The sequence below is a fragment of the Porites lutea genome, chromosome 4 (genome assembly GCF_958299795.1).
Source record: "Porites lutea chromosome 4, jaPorLute2.1, whole genome shotgun sequence".
NCBI classification, from domain to species: Eukaryota; Metazoa; Cnidaria; class Anthozoa; order Scleractinia; family Poritidae; genus Porites; species Porites lutea.
The window spans coordinates 37,671,696-37,695,858 of record NC_133204.1 but is presented as its reverse complement, the minus strand read 5'-3'; the positions used below and the strand labels follow the sequence as shown (position 1 = coordinate 37,695,858).

General features: G+C 42.4%; 1 protein-coding gene across 2 annotated transcripts; it reads left to right on the top strand.

Moving 5' to 3' along the window:
- The first annotated feature begins 305 nt into the window (after window positions 1-305).
- Window positions 306-19,457, top strand: LOC140933483 (uncharacterized). 2 transcript variants are annotated; one of them, XM_073383055.1, is made up of 5 exons: window positions 306-4,793; window positions 4,953-5,087; window positions 5,736-6,371; window positions 12,183-17,138; window positions 18,145-19,457. In XM_073383055.1, the coding sequence occupies exons 1-4, from the start codon at window positions 437-439 to the stop codon at window positions 17,111-17,113; spliced, it is 10,059 nt and encodes a 3,352-aa protein (XP_073239156.1). In that variant the 5' UTR covers window positions 306-436; the 3' UTR covers window positions 17,114-17,138; window positions 18,145-19,457. The 2 variants fall into 2 exon arrangements, with proteins under 2 accessions (XP_073239156.1, XP_073239155.1); XM_073383054.1 differs by having other exon boundaries at window positions 306-5,087.
- The last annotated feature ends 4,706 nt before the right edge of the window (window positions 19,458-24,163 follow it).

Genomic DNA, 24,163 nt, shown 5'->3' with positions numbered 1-24,163 from the left:
GATCGATAAACAGAAAAAAGAAGCGACAAATGGGAACAGTGCTTCGTCATCGCAGGAAGAAGTTGTTGCTGGTAAAGACAGTCAAAATAAAGAAGCGGCCGATCAAAACACAAATAGCCAAAGTGTTGGGGAAAAAAAGCCGTCTGCAGATGAAAATGCGCAAGTTCGAAGTGTTGCAAACAATGTAGGCAAAGTCAACAAGCTTGAAAATATCCCTAATGACAAAAGCAATGCTAATTCGTCAAGCCTTTCTCTACAACTGGAAAAGAATCAGGCTAGTTCTGGTCAGGCTTTAACTAAACCAAGCAACAAGCAACAAGAGGACGCCAATGAAAGTAAAAGTAAAGCAATAAAAACTCCACCACCGGTAACGAGTACCTCAGCCAGTCAGAACGCGATAGCTTCTTCAGAAAACAGGCCATCCGTTAAACCTGGAATGTCATCTCAGGAAAGCAGCCTAACAGCCACAGCACCTCAAGTTCAAAGCGCACCGGTAGGCCCGGTGCGAGATGCACTGGGAAACAGCGGGTCAGAAATAGTAACAACTCAAACTCGCAGAGCACCTGAACTTGACACCTACGCAGAGCGAGACAATGAGCCTAAACCATCCAATGGGCCGGAAGTTGGACATTTTCAAGTAGACGACAAATCTGCTGATCTTGAAATAAACGCAAATTCTGCAGGAGTCAAAGTTAAAGCCAAACCTGCTTCATTACAGGTGGTTTCACGCCCTGGTTCGCATTCTGGGGCGGGATCACAGGAGCGATCTTATTTCCCTCATTATCATTATCCTCCTTACCACCCCCACCACCATTGGTTTCCTGGTATGCGGAGATCGTTCGGACATTTCCATCGTCGCCATTTCTTCAATCCATATCCACCCTTCCTAGAGAGGCGTGGCTATGAGAATTTTTACGACGAAGCACCTTTCTATCGTCGTCGCCTGCCTTACTGGTACCCACACAGGCATCGACACCATTTCCACGATTCTGATTTGTACGAAAGATCTCGTTTGGAGGAGCCGGATGACGTTTCAAGATACCGTCGGCGACGAAGGCACAAGCGGCGTTTCAGGCATATGAACCGGCCATATAGGCGGCAGTTTTACAACAATATTCCAATATCAAGTGGCATAAATGCTCCACCTCAAATGGGAGTACCGCCAGAAGAAGGAACAATGCCTCAGTTACCATTGGGACTAGGCCAGTCCTTTACTCAGCGGCAGAATATAATAACACCGATGCCACCACCTATCAACGTGGAAGGAAATCCTCCTCCTGGCTTGCTTGAAGGAATGAACGGACCGAATTTTGCTATGAACGGGATTGAGGGCCTAAACAGTTTAAACGGAATGAATGAGATAAACAATGCTTTTAACGGGATGAACGGAATGAACGAAATGAATAGCATGGGCGCAATTGGCCTCAATCCGTTAGGACAAATGGGTACCACTGGAGGCTTACAAGAAGGTGCGTTAGAAGAAATGCCCAATGCAGAGCAAGCTGGTATTTCCAGGGCACTTCGAACCAGAAATAGGCCGTCAGAAGCACCACGAAGGGCCTTCAAAAAGACTGCTATTCTCTCGGGAACGAAAAGTAAGAACATGACAAAGACAGAACATTCGCACGAGAAAACGTTTGAATTAAAAACGGAGAATTTAAACGAAAACCCTGAAAAGAGGAAAGCAACTAAACATGGTAAAAAAGGAGGCGTAAACCTTAAAAAATGGGAAAAAACGCTTAAACGCTATCACGGAATAAAGGCAGCTTCATCAAAGTCGCCGGGAAAACGCAAGTTCCGTCGAAGTACGAAATCCCTTCCGGCCGACCAAGAATCATCAAAAGCTGAGGGAAAAACGGATCATAAGCACGCAGCATCGTCTCTTCCTGTCCAACACGCAAAAGACGAAAAGGGGAAGAAAAAAAACGAAATTGTGATGCATCGTCCACCAATAATCTACCACCCACCCCCTGAAATCTATCATCGCCCTGATATCGTGGTTCACCGTGCTCCCATAATGCTCCACCGACCACCTATCATCTACCATCAGCCTCCTGTTGTTGTTCATCGGCCAGCAATCATTTATCATCAACCACCCATTGTATTCCATCAACCCCCACCGATGGTGCATCAGCCAATCTTGCACTCTCACGACACGTGGGTGACAAAGCCTGTTGTGTTCCACACAGCTTCGACAGTTTCGCATGAGAAGACCTATTACGGGATACCAAATCACGTGTTTTCTGGAGCTTACGGTGACGATTGTCATGGCGGTCACTGCTCTTTCAGAAAAGGACATGTGCCTCATAGAAGTAGTACTCAGGCGAAGGGCCTTAAGCATTCAGACAACCACAAGAAGAAAACAAAACGTAACAGTCTTGGCGATTATATGGCTTACTTTACATCCCTATGGAAGAGAAGTCCATTAAACAAAAGAGATACCGAAGATGCATATGCCTTTATTTCGTCAAGCGACGGTGCCAGACAAAAGCTTAGCTACACGGACATGAATAACTGTCCCATAAGTAAGAGGGACACTAGATCACAGTATAGTACACCTCTTAATAGAATTTGGAAACAAAAAGTTAAACGGAACTCCGATGACTCCAAGAACGGTACAGAAAACAAGAAAAAGAAAGATGTCGTTGTCAATCGACCACCAATTATTTATCATCCACCACCAGAAATTTACCATAGGCCAGACATAGTAGTACATCGTCCTCCTCTCGTAATTCACAGGCCGCCCATCATCTATCATCAGCCACCTGTCATTGTTCATCGCCCAGCCGTTGTGTACCATCAGCCGCCTATTGTTTTTCATCAGCCACCACCGGCAGTTAGCCAGCCGTTGCTGTATTCACATGACTCTTTCACAGTACACCCTACCTTCTTTGCTACACATCATGGATCTGTTGTTCGTGACTTTGGACATTATGTGGGCGTGCCTAACGTTATTACAAATTACGGTAATCCACTATTTGGAAGGGGACCTATCGGCAAGAGATCTGAAATAGAAAAAAGGCCATCTGAAGGCAACACAACGACCTCACAGAGTACTAGTTCGGCGGAACTCACCTCTAAGAGAGCCTCCCTGAATGAGCAAAACAACAAGGCGAGAAATGAGTCAAGCGAAAAAGCCGGGAAAAAGAACACTGTTTTAGTCCATAGGCCTCCAATAATTTATCATCCACCCCCGGAGATTTACCACCGACCTATTATAGTTGTTCATCGACCACCAATTATGATCCACCGTGCGCCAATATTCTATCACCAACCACCAGTGGTTGTTCATCGTCCTGCTATAGTGTATCATCAGCCCCCATTAATATTCCATCAACCTCCCCCAATGGTCCATCAGCCAGTATTAAAGTCTCACGATACGTGGATATCAAAGCCTGTAGTGATACCTTTCTCTTCACGCGTAATGCATCATCACACGTACGTTGGGGTTCCTGATGCCTATACCGTTCATCATTTCGAGGGATCACACGGCTTTTACAAATCAAGAATTTTAAAGCATACGCACCACGAGGATCAACATGCATATGAACGAAACAAAATTACCGACGAGAATAATTCAACAAAAACAGATACAGATTCTTTCCAGAAGAGAAAAACAATGACCCAAGGAACCAAGCAAAACAGCACATTAAATCTCAAAATAACAAAGACAACCAATCAGAAGGGAAAGAAGAAAAATGCAGTTATTGTGAGACGTCCTCCAGTTATTTACCATCCACCGCCTGAAATATACCACCGCCCAGATATTGTAGTTCACCGAGCTCCTATTGTTGTCCATCGCGCTCCAATAGTTTATCATCAGCCTCCTGTAATTGTACATCGGCCAGCTATCGTGTATCACCAGCCACCGCTAATATTTCATCAGCCTCCGCCAGTGGTGCATCAACCAGTTTATCGGTCACATGACACTTACGTGCACAGCCCAGCGGTCAGACTATTTGGGTCGAGACTGCATCATGTTGGGCACATCTATAAAATACCGCATGCATACTATCATGGACATGGCGGTGTCCTTCACTACATGGCATATGGGAAATCCAAAGTACCTAAACAGAAGGATTACAAAGAAGAGGGAGGTGAGACGAGAAATAATGTTAAGAGCAAAAAAGTAACAAAGAATCATCACGCAAGACCAAAACATAAAATTCTAACAAGAAGCAAGGATAAAACAGAAACGGGCACGAAGCTTCACAAAAACAACAACATTATTTACCATAAGGCAAAGGAGGTAACGGAAAAAGCAAACAAAAAGAACTCTGTAGTCATACATCGGCCGCCAATTATCTACCATCCACCGCCGGAGGTCTATCATCGACCTGATATTGTAGTTCACCGAGCCCCGATAGTACTCTACCGCGCACCGATTGTGTACCATCAACCACCAGTTGTGGTTCATCGTCCAGCTATTGTATATCATCAGCCACCTATCGTTTTCCACCAGCCTCCACCGATGGTTCATCAGCCAGTTCTTCATTCTCATGATACTTGGGTTACAAAACCTGTAGTAGTCCCGTATGCATCACATGTACACCACGTTGCTACGTACAGAGGGGTCCCTCACGAAGAGATATTTATGCACGGTATAGGCACTGGGACATTCGGTAAATCTCACGTTCCCGTAAGAGGATCCCGCAGAAACGAGATAAAAAGTGTGGATCACGGAGATAAGAACAAGACAATAAACGCAGACAAGGAAACAACAACGGAAGAAAAGGGGCAACCGGAGAACTTAAGACATAGAATATCGAGAGATGCATTTGGCGTAATGAAAGGTAAGGAAAGACTTGGTGCAGAAAAGATAATAAGGAGAGCAATATTTGGATCTGTGACCAGAAAACAGTTGGACGACACTACTGAGAGGAGCCCTCTTGGAGCTGAAGCGAGAATACAGAGAAGTCTTATAAATTCTCTGTCTCATGTTTACCACCCAGATTACTCTAACAGTCAGGAAGGAGCTTCTCATGATGCGACCAGACCTGAGCGATCTATAGGCGTCTCTTTGCTTAACATGGGTGCTGGTGCCAGGATTCAGAGAGCCGTAGCAGAACCATGGACAGCGTTTGAAGGTGAGCTTCCATATCCTATGTTTAAACGTAGTAGTGACGAAACTGAAAAATCCTCTACACCGGACGAAAATGCAAACAAAAACAGCAATAGCACCAAAAAGACACTACTAATAATTCATAGACCGCCAATACTGTATCATCCACCGAGCCATATGATTCATCGACCTTCCATAGTTGTTCACAGACCGGACATAATAGTTCACCGCCACCCCATCGTCTTTCACAGGCCGCCGATTCTCGTTCACCGACCCCCAATCATAATTCATCGCCAGCCAGTTCTCATTCACAGGCCACCAATTATAGTTCATCGGCCGCCATTAGTGTTTCACCGGCCATCTATAATCATTCATCGCCGTCCATATATAATACATCATCACCCGATTCTCTTCCATCGTCCGCCAATCATTATCCACAGGGGACCTCAAATGATAGTTCACCATTCCCATCTGATTCATCATTACCCAATGCACATGATTCATATGACTTGCCCAGGTTGCGGTTTTGGGAAATCTACTGTTGCACGACTAGACGGTCACCATATTGAGCACGACAATGACAAAACGTCACACTCTGACAGATTGCTTAAAGATGCTAATGTCAAGGATCTCCATCGGCAAAGTGCTAACCCGTCAAAACGCTCTGTTGCAGACAAGAAGTCAACAAAACATACTAAGGAAGACGAGCATCACAAGAAGAGAAGAGATGGGCACAAAAAGAAGAAGGACGTAGTCGTTAACAGACCTCCGATTATCTACCATCCCCCACCGGAGGTGTATCACAGACCAGACATTGTTGTACACAGAGCACCAATTCTCATCCACAGACCACCAATTGTTTATCATCAACCGCCAGTTGTTGTTCACCGACCAGCTGTAGTTTACCATCAACCACCCATTGTATTCCACCAACCTGCTCCAGCGGTTAATCAGCCATTACTCTATTCACATGATAGCTTTGTCCTACATCCAATGGCGTTTGCATCTCATATGGGTTCTATTGTAAACGACGCTGGCCATTACGTTGGTGTTCCTCATGGCGGAATAAGCAACTACCCTGGAAATATACTTCATAGTCATATGGGTCATGTGCTTCCTTCGTTTAACCCAACGGGTTGGTCGCGAAGAGCTGAAGTCTCCAAGCCACAAAGCAAAAAGTATTCAAAGGTCAGTCATGGGATGCACAACAAACATGCAAAACGTTCCACAGACATGGAAAGTAGTACCAAAAGTGAAAAGCAACGAAAGAGCAAAACACCTGTCAAGCAGGAAAGCAAGCAGAGAAAAGGTGAGAGAAAGAATAAAGTAGTCGTTGCACGACCACCTTTGATTTATCACCCACCCCCTGAGATCTATGACCAGCCAGATGTTATAGTACACAGACCTGACATAATAATCCACCGACCCTCCGTTGTGTACCACCAGCCATCTGTAGTTGTCCACAGGGCACCGGTGGTATATCAACAGCCACCTGTTGTATTTCATCAACCTCCTCCGATGGTTAATCAGCCAGTATATCATGCCCACGATACGTACGTAGCACATCCAGTGTATCAGCCAGAAGCGAGCCACGTTTCGCACTCAGCAACATACGTAGGAGCACCCCAATACTACCCGGGGCATAACAGCTACGGATGGGGATTACCAGGGCACGTAGGAGCACCTCAATACTACCCGGGACATGGCAGTTACGGATGGGGATTACCAGCAAGCGTGTCGAGTGTACATCCACTGGCAACTGCGAGAATACCTGGATACGGTTATCAGAGTGGTTCTGCTTATCCTGGCTTTAGAGGTTTCGGGTACACACCGTCCCCAGCTTCCTATGGAAATGCCTTTGGACGATCAGAGGTTGAAAATCATAAGAGTGCGAAAACTAAAAAGAACGACAAAATTAAATCAAAAACGAGGAATAAAGAAAGCCGCAGGCGAAGATCACTTGAGCTAAACAAGCGCAGCTTCCATCATCATCATCACCACCACCATCACCATCACCATCACCATGGTCATCACCATCGTGGAAGTAAGCGTCATTACCATTTTCGACCTATCAGCTCCTTTGCGCATTTAGGACATCGTAAACACATAGTAATTATCCATCGACCTCCTCTAATTTATCGTCCACCACCGCAAGTTTATCGTCGGCCAGATATATTGATGCACCTACCACCCCTTGTATATCACAGACCAGCACTAATGTTTCAGCAGCCCCCGACAGTAGTTCACCATCCTCCAATTGTCTACCATCAACCACCCGTGGTCTTTCACAACCCTCCTTCAATTGTCCACACCCCAATAATTCGCTCACATGAGTTGATTTCACCTCATCTCCAGCATGTCATGGTTCCAACGTCATCATACGTACATCCCAGTGCGAGCTACTTCGGACCTGTTGTCCCAGGCCAGGCATATGGAAAGTCTGATATTGAGCGAACGACGGCTGGGAAAGACTCCTCTGCCGCGAAAAGCGAAACTGGTTTGGGTGCCAAAAGTAACAACAACGCAAAAGCTGAAGAAAAGCGAGATACTTCCACTAATCCACAAAACGAAAAGACTGCTAAGAAGGGATCAAAGAAACAAAATGTCGACCTAGTAGTTCACCAGCCACCGATTGTGTACCATCCACCACCTGACGTCTTTGACAAGCCACCTGTGGTAATGCACCAGCCTCCGATGGTTGTGCATCGTCCGCCCATCCTCATACACAGGGCCCCTGTTGTCGTACACAGACCTCCAGTTATTATACACAGACCCCCTATAATACTTCATCAGCCAGCACAAATTTATCGTGTACACCACGGACATTTCTTTCACCCTATGAGATATGCATTCGGAAAGTCCAAAATAGAAGGCGATAGCCACACAGGATTGAAAGATTATGATAAAAAACACAGAGTCCATAAACCTGAAGCAAGCCAAGATAAAGAAAAGACAACCATTAAGAAAGGACAGAAAAAGAACACTGTCTTTGTCCATAGACCTCCAATGATTTACCATCCTCCACCGGAAATTTACGATCGACCAGATGTTATAGTGCACCGCCCGGACATCATTATACATCGACCATCGATCGTTTATCATCAGCCTTCAGTTGTTGTCCACAGGCCTCCGATAATTTATCGCCAGCCCCCGGTTGTTTTCCATCAGCCCCCTCCAATGGTTCACCAACCAGTTTTACACACACACGATACTTACCTGGCTCATCACGTTCCTGTGCCTTACACCTCACATGTAGAGCATTCAGGAACGTACGTTGGAGCACCACATTTTTTTAATCAGCCTTTTATTGGTGGATATGTGGGGAACGCTTTTGGCAAATCAAAGGTTGAAAAGTCCAGCGACAAGACTACGAGCAGGAGTCATGCAAGCAAATTCAAACCTAAAGGAAAATCAAAGAGAGCGTCCACAGTGGATGCGGATCACAACAAGGCAGCTAACATAACTAATGCTTCAAGCTCATCGCACACTTCTCCTGGTCACAAAAAGAACAAGGTTATTATCAACAGACCAGCAATGATATACCACCCCCCACCTGAGATATACGACAGACCGGACGTTATCGTTCATAGACCGGATATCATTATACATCGCCCTTCCATTGTTTATCATCAACCATCAGTTGTTGTCCACAGACCTGCCATCGTCTATCGTCCCCCTACGGTAATATTTCATCAGCCCCCTCCTTTGGTAAATCAACGTATAATGCACACACATGATACTTATGTTGCCCATACTGTTCCGGTACCACATTCTTCTTACATACAACACACATCCACATACGTTGGCAGCCCTCACTACTACCCAGGAGGCTGGAACTATGGGTGGAGTCAACCACATCCATATGGATTAGCGTATGGAAAGTCAAAGGTACCTGCAACAAAAGATACCTCCTCGAAGCAGCACAAGTCAGCAAATAAAGATAAAGTGAAACGATCAGATGAAGACCAAGAGGAAGAGGAAAAGACGGACATCAAGCAAATGCATGATAGACCGAAACACAAAGAAAACGCAGACGGAAGTCGGAGAACTCTTGAGAAAGAAACAAAGGAAATAGAGGAGGAGATCACATTAAAAAATCAAACTGGAAAGGGGACACGCGGAAAGAAAAAGAACGTTGTTGTTATGCATCGACCTGCCCTAATTTATCATCCACCGCCGGAAATTTACGATAAACCAGATGTTATCGTACACAGACCCGACATCGTTATTCACAGACCCTCTGTAGTTTTCCATCAGCCTTCAGTGGTGGTTCACAGGCCACCAGTTATTTATCGGCAGCCCCCTGTGATTTTTCACCAGCCATCGCCGATGGTCCACCAACCAATTCTTCATGCACATGACACGTACGTAGCACACCCTCATTTCGTTCCATTTACATCGCACGTTCAACATACAGGAAGCTACGTTGGTGCCCCGCACTTCTATCCAGGAATGTGGGGCTATGGACAACATGGGTTTGGCAAAAGTCACATTTTTGGTAAACCAAAAGTAGAAGGCAAGCCAAAACATCTCAGAAAAAGTGTCAGCAGTGCTTCAAAGAATGAAAAGTTTAGTGATGGGGATAAAAGGAGTTTACCAATTGATAAAAACTCTTCAGCTACTGAAAAGCATAGAAGTAATGACAAAGTTTCGATGAAAGGACACAAAAAGAATTTGGTGGTAATGCATCGCCCACCACTTATTTACCACCCACCTCCAGAAATATACCATAAGCCCGATATTATTTTACACAGGCCGGATATTGTAATTCATAGACCCTCGGTAGTGTTTCATCAGCCATCCGTTGTGGTGCACAGACCCCCTGTGATATACCGTCAACCGCCGGTTGTGTTTCATCAGCCATCTCCAATGGTACATCAGCCCATACTTCATGCGCATGACACATACGTTGCTCATCCACACTTTGTTCCATACTTGTCCCACGTAACACACGGGGGTTCGTATGTAGGGGCACCACACTTTTTCCCGAGTCATTGGGGACCAGGCCATGGGTTTGGGCATTTCTACTTCGGACATGCGTTTGGAAAATCCAAAGTAGAACAAGGTACACAAGAACTCAAGTTGGAATCTGCTAATAAAACTGTGTCGTCTAACAAACACGTAGACACGGCTGTGCAGAGCAGAAGTAGAAGAGCGAACGCAGATCTTGATTTGCGTGGAGGTAAGCCACACGCAAAGCCGAAAGACAAACATGGAAAAGATGGAAGCGATAAAGAGATGAAAAAGGTGGCCCAGTTCCATCCAGAAAAAGAACACAAAAAAAGACATGGCAAAGGACACAAAAAGAACATGGTTCTCATTCAGCGCCCGTCGATGATTTATCATCCTCCTCCAGAAATCTATGACAGACCCGCTATTATTGTACATCGGCCAGATGTTGTTATTCACCAGCCATCGATAGTGTATCATCAACCATCAGTGGTAGTCCACCGCCCTCCAATAATATATCATCCACCACCAGTAGTATTCCATCAACCACCCCCAATGGTACGCCAACAGATGTACACTTCACATGACGTTTATCGGGGCCATCCGTATTTTGTGCCCTATATGTCTCATATTAACCACGCACAAACCTACTTTGGCGCGCCAAACTACTTCCCTGGCAGCTGGGGGTATGGTTATGGATACGGTTCTTCTTTGGCGCCGATCGCTGAACCAAGAAGATTAAACGAGCTCAGTGGTCCATTTCTAAGATCTTCAAGTTATGGGTCTAGTTATGTTGCACCCTCTGCTCGGGTGAATGGCGTGAGTGGTAATTATCGTTCAGCCTTTACCAAGTCAAAAGTTATGAAGCACGAAAGACAAGCGAAAGAGTCAAAAAGGACTAGAGATTATCAGAAGAAGGAAAATGTTAACATGAAACCTCATCGCCATTCTCACAAACAAGAAAAGCGACATCGACGCTCTGTGCATTTATCAAATGTTCAGACAAATATCCCCTCCGGGAAAAACAAGCTTCACAAAAAGGAGCACAAATCGGATAAGGGAGGTAAGAAGAACCTTGTAATATTAAACCGACCTTCTCTAGTGTATCATCCGCCTCCTGAAATCTACCATAAGCCTGATATAATCATGCACCGGCCTGATGTTGTTATTCACCAGCCTTCAGTGGTATACCATCAACCCTCAGTTGTGGTTCATCGTCCACCAATAATCTATCGACAACCTCCAGTGGTATTTCACCAACCAGCGCCGATGGTAAGCCAGCCAACGTTTCACTCACATGAACACCACATTGCCCATCCTTCTTTTGTTCCATACACGAGTAACGTTTACCATTCGGGAAGTTATATAGGTGCACCGGATTATTTTCCTGGAGGGTTGAGCAGTGGATATAGCCATGCCTTTGGGAAATCGCATGTTCTTAAGTACAAATCAACGCCAAAAATGGACAACGCAAAGTATCAGGGAACAGACAAGATAAACAAAGAACAGAGACGAAGTACTAAAGGAAAGATCTTTCATCCACAAAAGGAAAAGACTGAAAAAGCCTCTAGAAAGAACGACATTGTTGTAAGTCGTCCTCCTATAATTTACCATCCGCCACCCGAAATTTACCATCGACCAGACATCGTGGTTCACAGAGCGCCGATAGTACTTCATCGTCCACCAATAATTTATCACCAGCCTCCAGTAGTTGTCCATCGGCCGGCTGTTGTTTACCACCAACCCCCTGTAGTATTTCATCAGCCACCACCGACAGTGAATCAACCTATTTTACACTCACATGATTCATTTGTTGTCCGCCCTGCCGCCAGATTCTACCCACAAGGCTCTTCTATTTCACATAGCATGAGTTATGTGGGAATTCCAAGCCACGTTTTACATGGAGATGAATTAGGATTTGAACATTTCCATAATCTTCATCGATCACGAATAGAACACAACGAGAAGGGTCCACTGACAGCCCAAATGACAAAATCAACAATCTCGAAAATACCGACAACCAACAAAGAAAATACCGGAACGACTATAACTGACCAGACGCAAAAAAAAACTTTGAGATCCACTATAAGGCACCCCAAAATAACTAAAAGACAGCTCATAGGCTCTCATTCACTATTTGAATCTTTCTCCCCAATAAACAACGTTCAAGAACCACAACATGCAGTAGAGCAGGATGAAAAGTTATCAACCATACCGGGAGAGATCTCAAAACGTGAAAACGACATTGCGAAGAGACAACTTATCCTACCAGAACCTACGGAAAATGACTATCATCCTTCTTTACCGTCAGCATACAGCTCATTACAGTTGGCTGCTCTCCAAAACCAAGCTTTTGCGGCCTCTGAAGGTTTAGGGCAATCAAATGGTATTGAACAAGAGCATATGGCTGATCTTCCGTCTTATTTGTCAGCTCTGCAAGGACTTGAGCGACCTTTAATGGGACGATTACCATTCCAGGTGCAGGCAGCTCCCAAATATGATTCACCGGACGTACGAGTTCATGTTGAAACTACAAAATCATCTATACCAATAAAATCACGAAAAAAGCGACAGCTGTTTCCTTTTTACCAGCAGCAGGCACCTTCGCGAGTACCACACGTTTTAATTCAGACGCCAAGCTTTGGAGAATTGGGAGGTGCCATCCATTCAGTTGCCCCTGAATCCATTTACAACCTTTTGAGACCCATCCACTCTACGTACCACCCTATTGCAGGTCCATACGATTATCTGGGAATCGCTGGGCTACAGCATCGCCCTCACGTAAACATCAATGTGCAGTCAGCCAGGTCGGTAATTCCAGACATTGGACATGACATCCAGAAACGATCAGACGAGAAAAAGACAAAAAGACAGTTCTTAGCAGTTATTCCGCCATTATCTCCAAGAATCCCCTTTGGCTTAGCGGCAGGAATGATGAACAACTACCCCTCTTACTTACCGATTCCAGCTCCTTCAAGTTTCCCATACCCCCTTGTACCACGAGCATTTTATCCAGAGGAATCTGAAGAGGAGAGCACATTTTCTGACGCATTACCGCTTCTCCGTCCTTCACCGATTCCACACGCTCCTTATAACGCATTTTCAGATGACGACAATGAGTCCCCAGGATATAACCCACTGGCATCATACTTAACTGCACTTTATAATAGCTTCCTTGGATATCCACTCTATCGCCGCCATCGTAAACCTAAAGTTCACGTGGAGGTACACACATCAAAGTCAAACATACCAAAAGCCAAGGAGAACATTCGAGAAGTTCATTCACGTATCTCTAAACGGCAGTTGTTTAACATCTTACCCGGTTCAACTCTGACCGAAAATCACCATGTCTTACCTGCAGCTTCAAATTACGGCATTCACCCGTATTCTTCACGGGTAAGAATCAACGAAGCAACTTCAAAGAGAAACAAAATACCTGAAACAAACAGGGAGAAAAGATTTCGCAAAGGACATAACTTACAGGCGAAAGAGGAAAGAAATGGAGAAAAAAGAGACGAACTAATGGGGAATGGAGCTATTGAACAAGACGCCTCTCAAGGTGAAGGAAATTATATAAACCAACCAGAAAATCAAGTTTTAACTACAAACGAAGCCACTCCGAATGAAGAATACACTACTTCTAACGAAAACGACCAAATGCAGGGGCTCCCACAACAACAGTCATACGAAAAACCAAATGACCAAATCCAAGAACAGCGGCCTTATTCAGTTCAACAGACATTGCCTTTCCCTAATCAACCTACGACATTACCCTTACAAGCGCAACAGCTAGCTTACAGAACACCCTTGGCTCCAATGCAAATACCACCGCAGGTACCGATACAAACAGCTGTCCAAGCACCACCATATATGGCTCCGTCCTTAGGAATAATCCCTGGTACATTACCAGCAGTCCCTAATATTCCTCTTGCTGAACACCCATACGTGCAACAGGTTTCGGATCTGCAAAACGAACAGCCTAAGCATACGTCTATTAATGTTAACGTAGCTGCAAAATCAACAGTCCCGGTGAAAAAGGCAAAAAAGAGTACGACCTCCCACGCTAAACGGCAGTTTGTAGTCTCCCCACAGGGATATATTTCTGCCAACGGAATGCCTAGTTCTTATTCGCTCTATAAACGAGCAGAACGTAGCAGAGGTCCGAGGGTTTCAATCAGTGTACAGAGTAGCAGAAAAGCAGGAATAGAGAAAGGCCCAACAAAGCGCCAGAGCATCTCACTTTTAACACGATTTCCTGCAATGCAAGTGTTACCTCAAACATTTAAGCAGAATGGCGTTTTAATGCCGGCTTTTAACACCTTGCCAGTAAATCATAGAATAAAGGCTAATGGGATGTTGTTAGAGGAACTTCAACGACAGAGAAAGCATCGTATTCCAAAGACGACTAAAAACAATAAAACAGCTACAAAGGAAAATGCCAAGAAACGGCAATTTTATGTGGAGCCAGCGTTATCACCCTTAACAATACAACAATATGCCATAGCCAAGCAGCCAAGGGTTTATCCAAGGCCAAGAGTTTCAGTAAACGTTGAAGTGAACAAAAGGAAGTTCGTGTCTTTAAAGGAAAAACCTTCAAATGATTTAAGGCACAAGACACCCACTAAGGGCGAATCAAAAATAAAAAGAAGACAAGTTTACGGAATGGAGCAGCTTCCCAACAGCATCCAGATACCGGTAAAGAATCCTCTTTTTTCACAGACACCCTCCACAGAACAGCAGCGTCGGGTCTCAGTAAACGTAGAAGTACTAAAAAAGAGTAACACTTTGTTAAAACAAAAAGGCCATGAACCAAAACTAAACAAAGAAAAACGTCAAATATATGGCTTATCAGAGCTACCACATGACGGACTGATCCAACAACCTTTGACGCTACCGAGTCAAAGTCAGCCATTGGGATATCTGCCAAGCTCTCTTCACAGTCCACATGTTTCTATCAATGTTGAGACATCAAAGCGATCCGATGGAGTAGGCGAAAATATTTATAAACGCCAAGTACTAGGTTTGCAGCCAGATGTAGAAGAACCTTTTGATCAAAGTCAGGAACCTCTTACACCCAGACAAGAAGCATTTCAGTCAGAAGAAGCAGCACAACAGGACGATACGCAGACCCCTATAGAGGTACAGGAACAATCAAAAGCAGACGAGACGTCGCCCATAGCTGTCCAGTCCAATATCTTGGCTTCACAACGGGTGGAGGATTCATCCTCAGAACAACAAATATCTCGTGGTGTTTCAATCGATAACCTTGATCAGCGTCCACATGTTTCTGTTCATGTTGAAGCTTCAAAACGAGGCAAAGGAGAAATTAGGCCAAGGAGTAGAAAGGTGGCGAGAAGTACAAACGGAGAAAAAGGAGATAAAAGAGAGTTTTACCAATCAAATGGAAACGAACAACAAACTGTAGCAAGTACACTACAACAAGAGTTGTTACAACAACAGCAACAGGGTTCACTACCACAAGCCTATGCTCCACTATTGCAGCAGCAGCAAGTTCAGCAGTTTCAACCGATCATGTTACCAGATACACAGTCCGCGGAGTCAAGTACCCGACCAAAAGTGAGCATTAACGTTGAAACATCTTCAAAATCTTCAATATCTAAATATAATTCAGATGAAAAAAGAACAGGAAGGAAAGCAAGACGTCAGCTTTTAAGCACCATTCCTCTTCTTAGTTCTTTGGGACAAGCAATAGCAGATGGGCAACAAAGAAGATCAACAGTTCTCGAATCACTGGAAAATCACAACAAACCCAAAAAAGGATTTCGGGCTGAGAAAAAGGACAGACGGGTATGGAAACGACAGCTTTACAATTATCTAGGGGGTCAACAGGAACAACAGATTCTACCCACTCAAGCTATACAAGACGTAACAGGAACTGACCAACAACTGCAGAATACCCCAATGCAGCCTGTTCAGATGTTTTCAGGCGGAGTCCAGGCACCACTACCGCAAATTGGAGGAGTTCCTCAACCTACTGTTTTAGAAACAAGTGATCAACAGGACCTTCAACAATACCAAAACGAAAAAGAACAGCTAGGGAATAATCAGGAAGGTCCTATCTCACCCATTCAAGATGAACCAACTTTAGGTTCTCTTAGTTCACTTCAACGACCACATGTAAGCATAAACGTTCAAACAGCCAAGTCACAAGTGCCCAACCGGTTGATTTCAAAAAGAATGGTACTTGAGAATACAAAATTTAAACGACAGTTTGATGTACTTGGTGGTGGCGGTGTAATTGAGAGACGAAGAGGTCCAAAATTCATGACAGCACCTTTAAAGAAACCAAGAATTGGAAATGTTTTTGGATTAGGTAATAATCCAAATAAGCCAGTTGAAGTCTTCTCAGATCCACTCGCAAACCTTCTCGCTGGTGGAAATGAAGATAGAAAGAGACCAAAGCTGGGAGGAATACGGCTTGATAATCCCACTGGTGTTGGAGCCTTACCACTCAAAGGGGCAGGAAACCCTTTGGATGGTTTGTTTTCTCCTGATGTTCGTGCACCGACAATTCTTCAAGACAATGGGGCAGAGGCGATTTCTCCATTCGTACAAGAACCAGCGCTGACGGGAAAAAATCCTATATTTCCCCCAAGTGGCATAGCTGGTCCCCGAATTGACGGTACTACACGAGAAGATAACAGTCAGTTGCCATTAAACGACTTATCTTCCACTGGGCCGGCAATTATACCTCTACCTACTCTCAACCAAGCCATAATACCCAACTGGCCTTTGGCGGCTGCAGCACCACCCCTACAACAACGCCCAATCCTTCTTGCTCCACAAGTGCTTCCAATAGTTCCACTTGCAACACCAATGCCACTTCCGACACCTGCAATGGAAGATACAGTACATAACCTTCCAGCTCCTCCTCAGATAGGCCCAATAGTCCCACCGTTTTTGCCCGTTCCGTTGCCTAACGTGGCGCCACCTCCACCGCTTCAAAGCCCAGATAGCTTACTTTCCGAGTCAGAAGACGACAAACCATCAGTGCATGTTAACGTTGAGACGTCAAGATCAAATGTTCCTGACGTAAAAAAATCATCCAAGAAGGCTACTGGCCCAGCAACTCATGGTTAGGCTGAAGGAGAAAACGATTCTTGAGGTATGAAAGACGTTTTTCAAAAGCTGCTAAGGAAAAGACACTGACCGGGTATTAAGCAATATAAACGTAAATTTGATAAAATAACGTTGGCTAAAGAGGATAAAGGTATAGTATAACGAAATGATCAGTTTAAAGTTCTAAATAAGAGTTAATTTAAGGCAGGGCATAAACACAGAAGTATATTGTGTTAATTGATGGATTCAACTAAGGGGAACATTTTTAACATTGTAACTAGACTTGTTAACCGCTTCCCTCAGTTTGCGGGCCGAAAACACAGTTTCTTGAGAATTTTCATTGGCTCAACTTTTCCTCTGTAAATAAATCACCGGACAGTGTTTTCGAAGAATTGTGGTCATTAAGTGTTTGCCCTTGATTTTGTGATTTTTCCATCTCTTTACTCTACCTTTCAATGGATACATGTACCTTATATAATGAGGTTGGGGCTGGGAGAGCGGATTTAGAGACTACTGGCATGGAAGGTAGAAGCTGTCAAATTATAGTTGTGGCGATTCCGGAGGATGAAGGTGTGAGAGAACAAGCACGAGAAGTACAAAAGTATCAAGATCTTACGAGAGAAGTTCAAAGTATCAGTAAGGGCAAAAGTGATTCTGGTGGTACGTAGTGGGAGTATAAGAATCATTACCACTAGTTAGGTTGAAAGACAACCTGAGGGTCACTGATGTGGTCACTTCTGTTGAACTGATCCAGAAATAAGCATTGTTGGGGTCGGAAAGGATACGTAGGAGACGGTAATGGAGATATAGAGAGGAGATGTAAGGAAACAACATGTTGTCATCCAGAGCCAACATCGTTTTTAAGTTCAATAATAATAATAATAACAATAATTATAATGACAACAACAACAATAATAATAATAATAATAACCAACGAAATCGCGAACTTGAAATTGACCAACCACATGGTAAAGCTGTGAAGATACACTAGACAGTGTAGACAACAAACATTACATGTCAGCATGTTTCAATATTCCATTATATTTTTGTAGGACCCGATGTAGTTTTGTACACCAAGCGTTACCCAGGAGAGTAAGGGAACTAAAGGAGTGGGCCTGATTTTGGAACTGATGAAGACGTGGAACTTCATGTAGATACTTTTGAGTGCTTCCAGTTGATTCAAAGACCCACACGGCATCTCCTTTGTGCATCACAGTAGTTTGATTAACTACAAGCGTAGCATTAAGCTCGCTTTCACACTGCTGACACTTTTATGTAATAAATTGAAAACATGATTATAAAACGCTAACAGGGCAGCGAAAGTAAGTAAACGTTGACAACTGACGCATGCAGATAAACAACACTTTCCATGTCTGGAGAAATATGACATCGCTTGAGATTCCAAGAATGTGCGTATTCTTTCAAAGAAAGCAAAACTCATGTTAATTTGAACAAAAACATTTGATTTAACTGTTACAGAAATAGGCGTAGCTTAAAGCCGTTTTGCACGATTAATCGATTGTTATACGTACCAAGCTTATGTATAGTCTTAATACATTCCCGTGTCACTTTTTTGGCGGACACAGTGTATTAACAAACTCATAGGGTGCGTTCGATTGGAAAATTTTGAAATCCGGATTTCGGAGTTGCAATAAAACACGAAATCCCAAAACAGATTTTCACGCCGTTAGGGGGGAAATCGGAAAAAGGATTTGAAAAACTGCGCACAAGAAAAGCGCTACAGCAAACGCAGGAATACACGTAGTTAGCAGAAAAAGACCACTGTTTAAGAGAACATTTTTGCAAAACGTTTTCTGCAATTTCCCAATAAAATGGTGAAGAAGGAAATCCATGAAATCTGTAAAAAGGATTTCTTAATTAAAATCCACCTTGAGGAGGAATGTTTTTTTGGAATTCGTTAATGGATTTTGCATTTTATCGCAAAACCGAAATCCATCCAATCGGACGCACCCAAATAATTAGTAGCCGTAGCTTGCTTTACCGGTATGTATTCGCGGCTCACAATACGGTCTAGTGCAATTTGGCTTTTTGACTTGTTTAAGTCAAAGATCACACATCTCAAGGGAGATTTTATTTAAACCTATAAAGTTACTTAACCTTATCAACCGGTAAACGTTCTAAGTGGAGCTAAAAAGGGAAATAAGTCGTACTATTGAGTTCTTCGAAGCTCCAAATACTAACTTAAAAGTTCGGTTTATGAAAAACAATCAAAACACATTTTCTATGAATAAACACTTCGATGAAGTTTAGAAACAATTGTGACAATAAAATATCGAATTTTAAACGCACTGTGCGAAATTACTGCGTCTTATCTCTAATCCATTTGTCTTCAAAATATGCTCAGGGAATCAAACCCACACGTATTCTACAAAAAAACTCCTAACAGATCTTTTTACCGATAAGGCGGCCATATTGAATTAATTTGATTTAAGGAGTATTATAGGATGCCCAGGGGGCATGAGCACATTTCGTTTGAATATTCGAGCGCTTTTCGGGACATTTTTTCGTAAAGTTTTCTTAGAATAAGATTGTAATGGGAAAAAAGATCCTTGCGCCGTGTTTGGATGTAATAATGATCGCCTTTTTCCCGAGAAATATACAGTGAAAGACCATATTTCTAATACTAAACGAGAAAAAGGCGATCATTATTACATCCCAACAGGGCACAAGGATCTTTTTTCTTATTACAATCTTATTCTAAGAAAACTTTAAGAAAAAATGTCCCGGAAAGCGCCCGAAAATACAAACGAAATGTGCTCATGCCCCCTGGCCATCCATCCGCCGTATTTGTAAAAAGGTCTATTGTCTCCTTAACTATGTTAAAGCGGAAGCCCAAGTCCTCTCTTCAGCAAGTGAAGTAACATGCCTCTTCATATCCGCTCCGAAAAGCTTGTAAATTACTCGCATTCGGCTCGTCATTTACAAGCCTTTTTAGTGTACACCTGACATTAAACCAACAGAGTGCAGTTGATTGTTTAAAAAAACCGTACCCCTCTGATTGCCGTTATCTGTTTCTTCTCCCACAAATCATCCGTGGCATATCTGCAAATTAGCTGGCAAAGTTATTAAACGAATCCACAGAGCTAATTTAGTGTGTGGTCCACTTTAAAAAAAAAACTATTGCATTGTATTTTATTGTATTGTATTGCTTTGTCTTGTGTACAGTTCGTGTGAAGTCATTTGTGACGATACGCGGCTAAACAATCCTTTCTATCGAAATTTTTGCAAACTCGCTTGTGCCTCATTGTTTTGGAACGCAACGGCCACTGAAGAAAGCGCCCGAAGGCCAACGAAATCACTTCGGAAACCGTAGCTTACTCTAAGCAACACTAAGTTGACTGTGAGCTCATGGGCGCTTTATTCAGCTGTTTTTGTGTTTCAAAATAATAGCGCTGTAGGAAAGTTCAATGACAGGCAGGATCGACAGGATTACTCAGCGGTGGGAGACCAAATATATACGGCAATCAAAGTGTTAGGAAATAGTTTACTGCCTATAATAGAAACTAGATTCCCCTGCTTCCTTTGGCAATCTTGCTATCTCTCGAGAAATGTGAAGCAAGTCGCTCGCGATTCTCTTTATAACAAGTGGCTCATTCCCCAGAAAATATATATTTTCTTATTTAAAAATTAGAAAAGAAGACACAAAGAAAACATTCAAAACGGGTTCAAAACATTCAAACTAGTGCGCGGAACAATTTAAACTAGTCCGACTCACTTGATGAGTGATTCACATCGCTGCGAAAGATCTGCAAGGCCTGTAAGTTAAATGTATTCTTTTTCCTGCAGGTAAAATCAGTAAAAGATTGTTTCTAGACCGAACCATTTTCAGAATTCCCTTTTTTCAGCCTTGCTTTCAAGAAGCACCTGTTAAAGTCCGCAAGATATACGTAAGTTAAATGTATTCTTTTTCCTGCAGGTAAAATCAGTAAAAGATTGTTTCTAGACCGAACCATTTTTACAATTCCCTTTTTTCTGCCTTGCTTTCAAGAAGCACCTGTGAAAGTCCGCAAGATATACGTAAGTTAAATGTATTCTTTTTCCTGCAGGTAAAATCACTAAAAGATTGTTTCTAGACCGAACCATTTTTACAATTCCCTGTTTTCAGCCTTGCTTTAAAGAAGCACCTGTTAAAGTCCGCGAGATATACGTGAGTTAAATGTATTCTTTTTCCTGCAGGTAAAATCAGTAAAAGATTGTTTCTAGACCGAACCATTTTTAGAATTCTCTGTTTTCAGCCTTGCTTTTGAAGAAGCACCTGTTAAAGTCCGCAAGATATACTGTTTGATATACAGGTTTCAGCTGCACACACTTACAATGTATACGTGTAGTTCCAGTCATAAAGAAAATGACTGTTATGGATCAGTATTTTACCTTTGGTTTAAATTTATTTTCGGGCACCACTATGATGATAATCAGTATTGAGTTTGAACTGAAGTAAAACAAAAGTAAACCATTATAGCGACAGGTGTATTGAACTACAGTGTAGATGCGAATTGTATAATGACCTACACTTTGTAAAAAAAAACATTAATCATGAGCTTTTTAAAGCAAGTAGAGATGGCATCCAGTTAGTATTGTGTTTAGTAAACAAACACTGCAGATATAAAGAGATGAAAAAGCTACCTGCAAGTAACAGAAAATCCATCGTAAGAATTAAATTAACTTAACTAACTTGTTACTGTCCTCTCTTCTGATTTTCTTCATTGTCTTTCCAATGCAGATTCCATTTTAAGTCATTACAATACAGCAAATGAACCTGTGAAAAATCAAAATACACTGTACAGTGGAAAGCATCAAATGCATCATATCTCAGTGCAAAGAAGTAATCTTTTTGACTTTCTGTATCAGTTCAATAAAACTTCTAAAAGTGTAACTTACCGCTGTTCAAGTATACTACTAAAACCTAGGTGTTAGAGTAAAAAATACCATTATATTGACAGAAAAAAAGCATTTCACCATTTTCACTTTGCCCATAATACACCTTGTTTACCACCCTTCCCCAAAATTTTGCATACACTGTACATGTAACAATGATTGTTTCCAACTGGGTATTATTAATTGAAGACCATTGTTATGCAAAATGTTGGATGGGAGGTTCAGCGGTATACAAATTGTATTATGTGGGCAATGTGACTAAATTATTCATTTTGTAAGTCTGATCAACTATTAGAGATTTGAATTAATTACCCTTCATTAACAACAAAATATCCCGTTAAACCTCCATTCAGATGGAATTCAGCATGTACAGACATGCAGATGCAAAATAAGTTCATCAATGGTTAATTAAATATAACAAGAGATCCTTAAATATAGAGGACCAGATACATGCCAGAGGGTAAAGTGGAATCCATGCAGTTAATACAGAGACACCAATAGGACATGCTGTGGTGTCCATATTATCTCGGTGTCCAATTGATCGGGCTCTCAGATAAAACACACCAGACACATATTATATTGACATGAAAACGAAGGCAACAAAAAGCCAAGGCAGTGAAACTTGTGTCGTAAGAGACAGGGCACATTATAAAAATTACAGTACAGTCGCCTTCAAACACAAGAGGAAATACAATTTAACAGCCTTATAAAAACAGACTACTTTCCAATTGCTTTTATAAGTAATAATATCCTATCCTAAATGTCTACTTCCCAATTAGCACAATTGTGACAAGGAAAATAAACATTGCACAAGCAGTCTCAATAAGGCGGGGTTAACAATATTTGAGAGTTGAGATTCATGACACAGAAAAGCTCCGTTGTTCTAGTTAATGGATGTTTGTATTTAGGGGGTGTAGTTTTAGAGGAAATAATTATACAAGTTTTTGTCTGGGACAAATAAAACCGTCTGTTCTACATGGATGTTTGTATTAAGTGGGTATCGGTAGAGTGGCAGGTTCTACTGTATAGTCAATCTTAACTTTAAAGAACTGTATCAGTACACTCTCATTTCATGTAAATTATTTTGCATATTCAAACTTAATTCGTTCATTCAACCATTTTATATAGGTTAGGTCAAAATTAATACACTGTACGGTCAACCAGGTTCTATACAGGTCTGTTGCTGACAGTGACTGACATTTAGACAACCTGTGTGGTCATTATCTTCAGAGTAGCAATGAATTATACCAGAAAGACTCTTGACATTCATTCATTTCCCCTATTAAATGAAATCTTTTGTCATTCTTTTTGGGCACAGTTTAGGTTACAGTGAAACCTGTACTTTTCACTTGAAAGGAGACACCTAGAGAACCCTTAGTCACTAGAGTCTGCTTAAAACAGTCATCATCATTTAATCATCATCTGAACTCCAAATAAAAGATGCTCATGATATGTCATGTCTAGCTGGGCTGAACCTTTGAATAAATCAGCTCAAAGAACTCTGAAGCCTAGTCAGTGGTTACCCTTAGGAGCTGGAAAATTTTCCGTTAGGGGTACCTGTAAGATCCTTGTGGCTTCTGAAACAATCAATATCCTCCCAATCTCTTACCATTTTTAAGACAGTCATGTTTAAACATATTGCCTTTTAAATTAAGATATACATGTATATATTTTTTTCTATATAACAAGAAGAAGTGAAAAAAAGCCACAAAAGGAATGATAAATGCAATATACAGTGGTCCAAAAGGGCCAATGAATGATTTACAGCAGCTCACTGAGCTTCTGGGTCAGAATCAACAGCTACATAAATCAGGACAAAAAAAGATGGTGATTAACACAGCATTTAAATGACTGGGACCCTTAATAAGTAACTACTCCAACCACATTGTCTGGGAGTTCATTCCAAGTTTGACTGCAGTATGGATAAAAGACCCATCAGGTGGAGTGGGTTCTTGAGACTGGTACAGAGAGTGCATGACTTGGCATTGACAGACTGCAAACGAGGATCGAGTTGAACATCAAAACACAAAGGGTTGAGAGAGCAAAGCCTTCAAATCAGCTAGACATTTACTTGTGTACATCTTGTAGAGTACTGATGCAGCTGCCACTAGGCATCTGTGATGTAGTGAGGGGACGGGCAGATCTGAACTAGCCTGTTGGTCATTCACACCAATA

What these genes read in the sequence shown, in the direction of transcription:
- LOC140933483 (XM_073383054.1), top strand. Translation starts at nt 437, where the DNA reads ATGTCATCTCAGGAAAGCAGCCTAACAGCCACAGCACCTCAAGTTCAA. An exon ending in ACCATGGACAGCGTTTGAAG is followed by an intron (nt 5,088 to 5,735) that starts GTGAGCTTCCAT and finishes GCTCTGTTGCAG; the next exon opens with ACAAGAAGTCAACAAAACAT. An exon ending in GGAAAGCAAGCAGAGAAAAG is followed by an intron (nt 6,372 to 12,182) that starts GTGAGAGAAAGA and finishes ACAACGTTCAAG; the next exon opens with AACCACAACATGCAGTAGAG.